The 1782-nt window shown below is 45.8% G+C and overlaps 1 protein-coding gene across 1 annotated transcript in view; it reads right to left on the reverse strand.

Moving 5' to 3' along the window:
* The window catches only part of CDHR3 (cadherin related family member 3), a 33895-nt gene extending 32411 nt beyond the window's left edge, over nucleotides 1-1484 (reverse strand). The window contains exon 1 of the mRNA XM_074168971.1: nucleotides 1432-1484. Within this exon, the coding sequence (XP_074025072.1) occupies nucleotides 1432-1484 (53 nt within the window). The remainder of the gene's footprint in view (nucleotides 1-1431) is intronic.
* Between the last annotated feature and the right edge of the window lie 298 nt (nucleotides 1485-1782).

Genomic DNA, 1782 nt, shown 5'->3' on the forward strand with positions numbered 1-1782 from the left:
GTATATTATTAAGGGCATTGTCCGAATGCCTCTTAAATGCTGACAGGCTTGGGCATTGACCACCTCTCTAGGAAGCCTGTTCCAGTGTTTGACCACCCTCTCAGTAGAGAAATACTTCCTAATATCCAGTCTAAACCTCCCCTGGCACAGCTTTGACAGGACACACATGTCCTATCACTGAACACCAGGGAGAAGTGCTCAGCACCTCCCTCTGCACTTCCCCTCCTCAGGAAGCTGTAGAGAGCAATGAGGTTGCCCCTCAGCCTCCTTTCTCCACACTAAACAAGCCTGAAGTCCTTAGCTGTTCCTCATAGGAGGACATTCCTTCCAGTCCTTTCACCAGCTTTGTTGCCCTCCTCTAGATGCATTCAAGGACCTCCACAACCTTCTTAAACTGTGGGGCCCAGAACTGCACACAGTGCTCGAGGTGAGGCCACACCAACACTGAATACAGCAGGATAATCACCTCTTTTGACTGGCTAGTGATGCTGTGTCTGATGCACCCCAGAATGCAGTTTGCCTTCTTGGCTGCCAGGGCACACTGCTGACTCCTGTTGAGCCTGCTGTCGACCAGCACCCCCAGATCCGTTTCTGTAGGCCTGCTCTCCAGACTCTCCTCTCCCATTTTATACCTGTGCATGGCGTTACTCCATCCTAGGTGCAGAATCTGCCATTTGGACTTGTTAAATTTCGTCCCGTTAATCATAGCCCAGTGCTATCTAGATCCCTCTGCAAGGCATCTTGTCCCTCAAGAGACAACAGCACCTCCTGGTTTGGTACCATCAGCAAATTTGTTTATGGTGCGTTCAACTCCTGCATCCAGACCATTGACAAATATATTGAAAAGAACTGGCCCTAGAATTGAACTCTGAGGAACTCCACTGGTTACCAGTCACCCGCCAGATGTAGCCCCATTCTCTACAACCCTTTGAGCTCTGCCTTTCATCTGGTTCTTCATTCAGTGCACCATGTACCTGCTCATCCCACAGTTGGACAACTTGTCCAGAAGGATGCTGTGAGGGACAGTATCAAAAGCCTTACTAAAATCCAGAAAAACTGCCTCCACCACCTTCCCTTCATCCACTGGGCAGAAAGGAGAACACTGGAGTATTAATACAAGATATTTTTTCACGGAGAAGTGACCTCTTTTCCCACTCCAACACTGTCATACCGAGCAGTGGCTATTGCACTCTGAACTGCCTCATCCAGCAAAGTGTCTTAGCAAGGAGTCATATTATCTTCTTCATTATAGTGCTGTAACCACAGAGCTCAATCTATTTCAGTAGGAAAATAATTGTTACTTGATTTTTTCCATCTGTGTCTGATCCCTAAATATGTATTATAAAGCTCCCGAGAGAAAGTATAACAGCCAACAGTGTTCTAATTTTAGCAACGTAATGAAATCGTGTTCTTACCAGTCACTACTCCAGCAAAATGAGGAGAAGGAATATGCTCTTCATCATCTTTACAACCCTGTCCTTCATGTTCCCAGGATGCAAACTGAAGGAAGATCGCAGTATGTTTTCCCTAGGTTACATCAGCTCCACCTAAATTCTTCCTCTTTGTCATGTTGTGGAGTGAGAAACAAAACAAAGGACCCGTGTCTCTAAGGGAGTTTCTAAACACCGTCAGCTTGTTTGCTTGTCACAGAACTGCTCCTTGCTGACACTTCATCCACAGCCCTGGGCCACACTTGAGAAAATAATCATTAATAGTCCTTTCACTGCAATCATCTTATTTATTGAAGCATTATGAAAAGAATCTAGTATGTTAATCTGGAAA

Source organism: Numenius arquata, chromosome 2, assembly GCF_964106895.1.
Source record: "Numenius arquata chromosome 2, bNumArq3.hap1.1, whole genome shotgun sequence".
In the NCBI taxonomy this organism is placed as follows: domain Eukaryota; kingdom Metazoa; phylum Chordata; class Aves; order Charadriiformes; family Scolopacidae; genus Numenius; species Numenius arquata.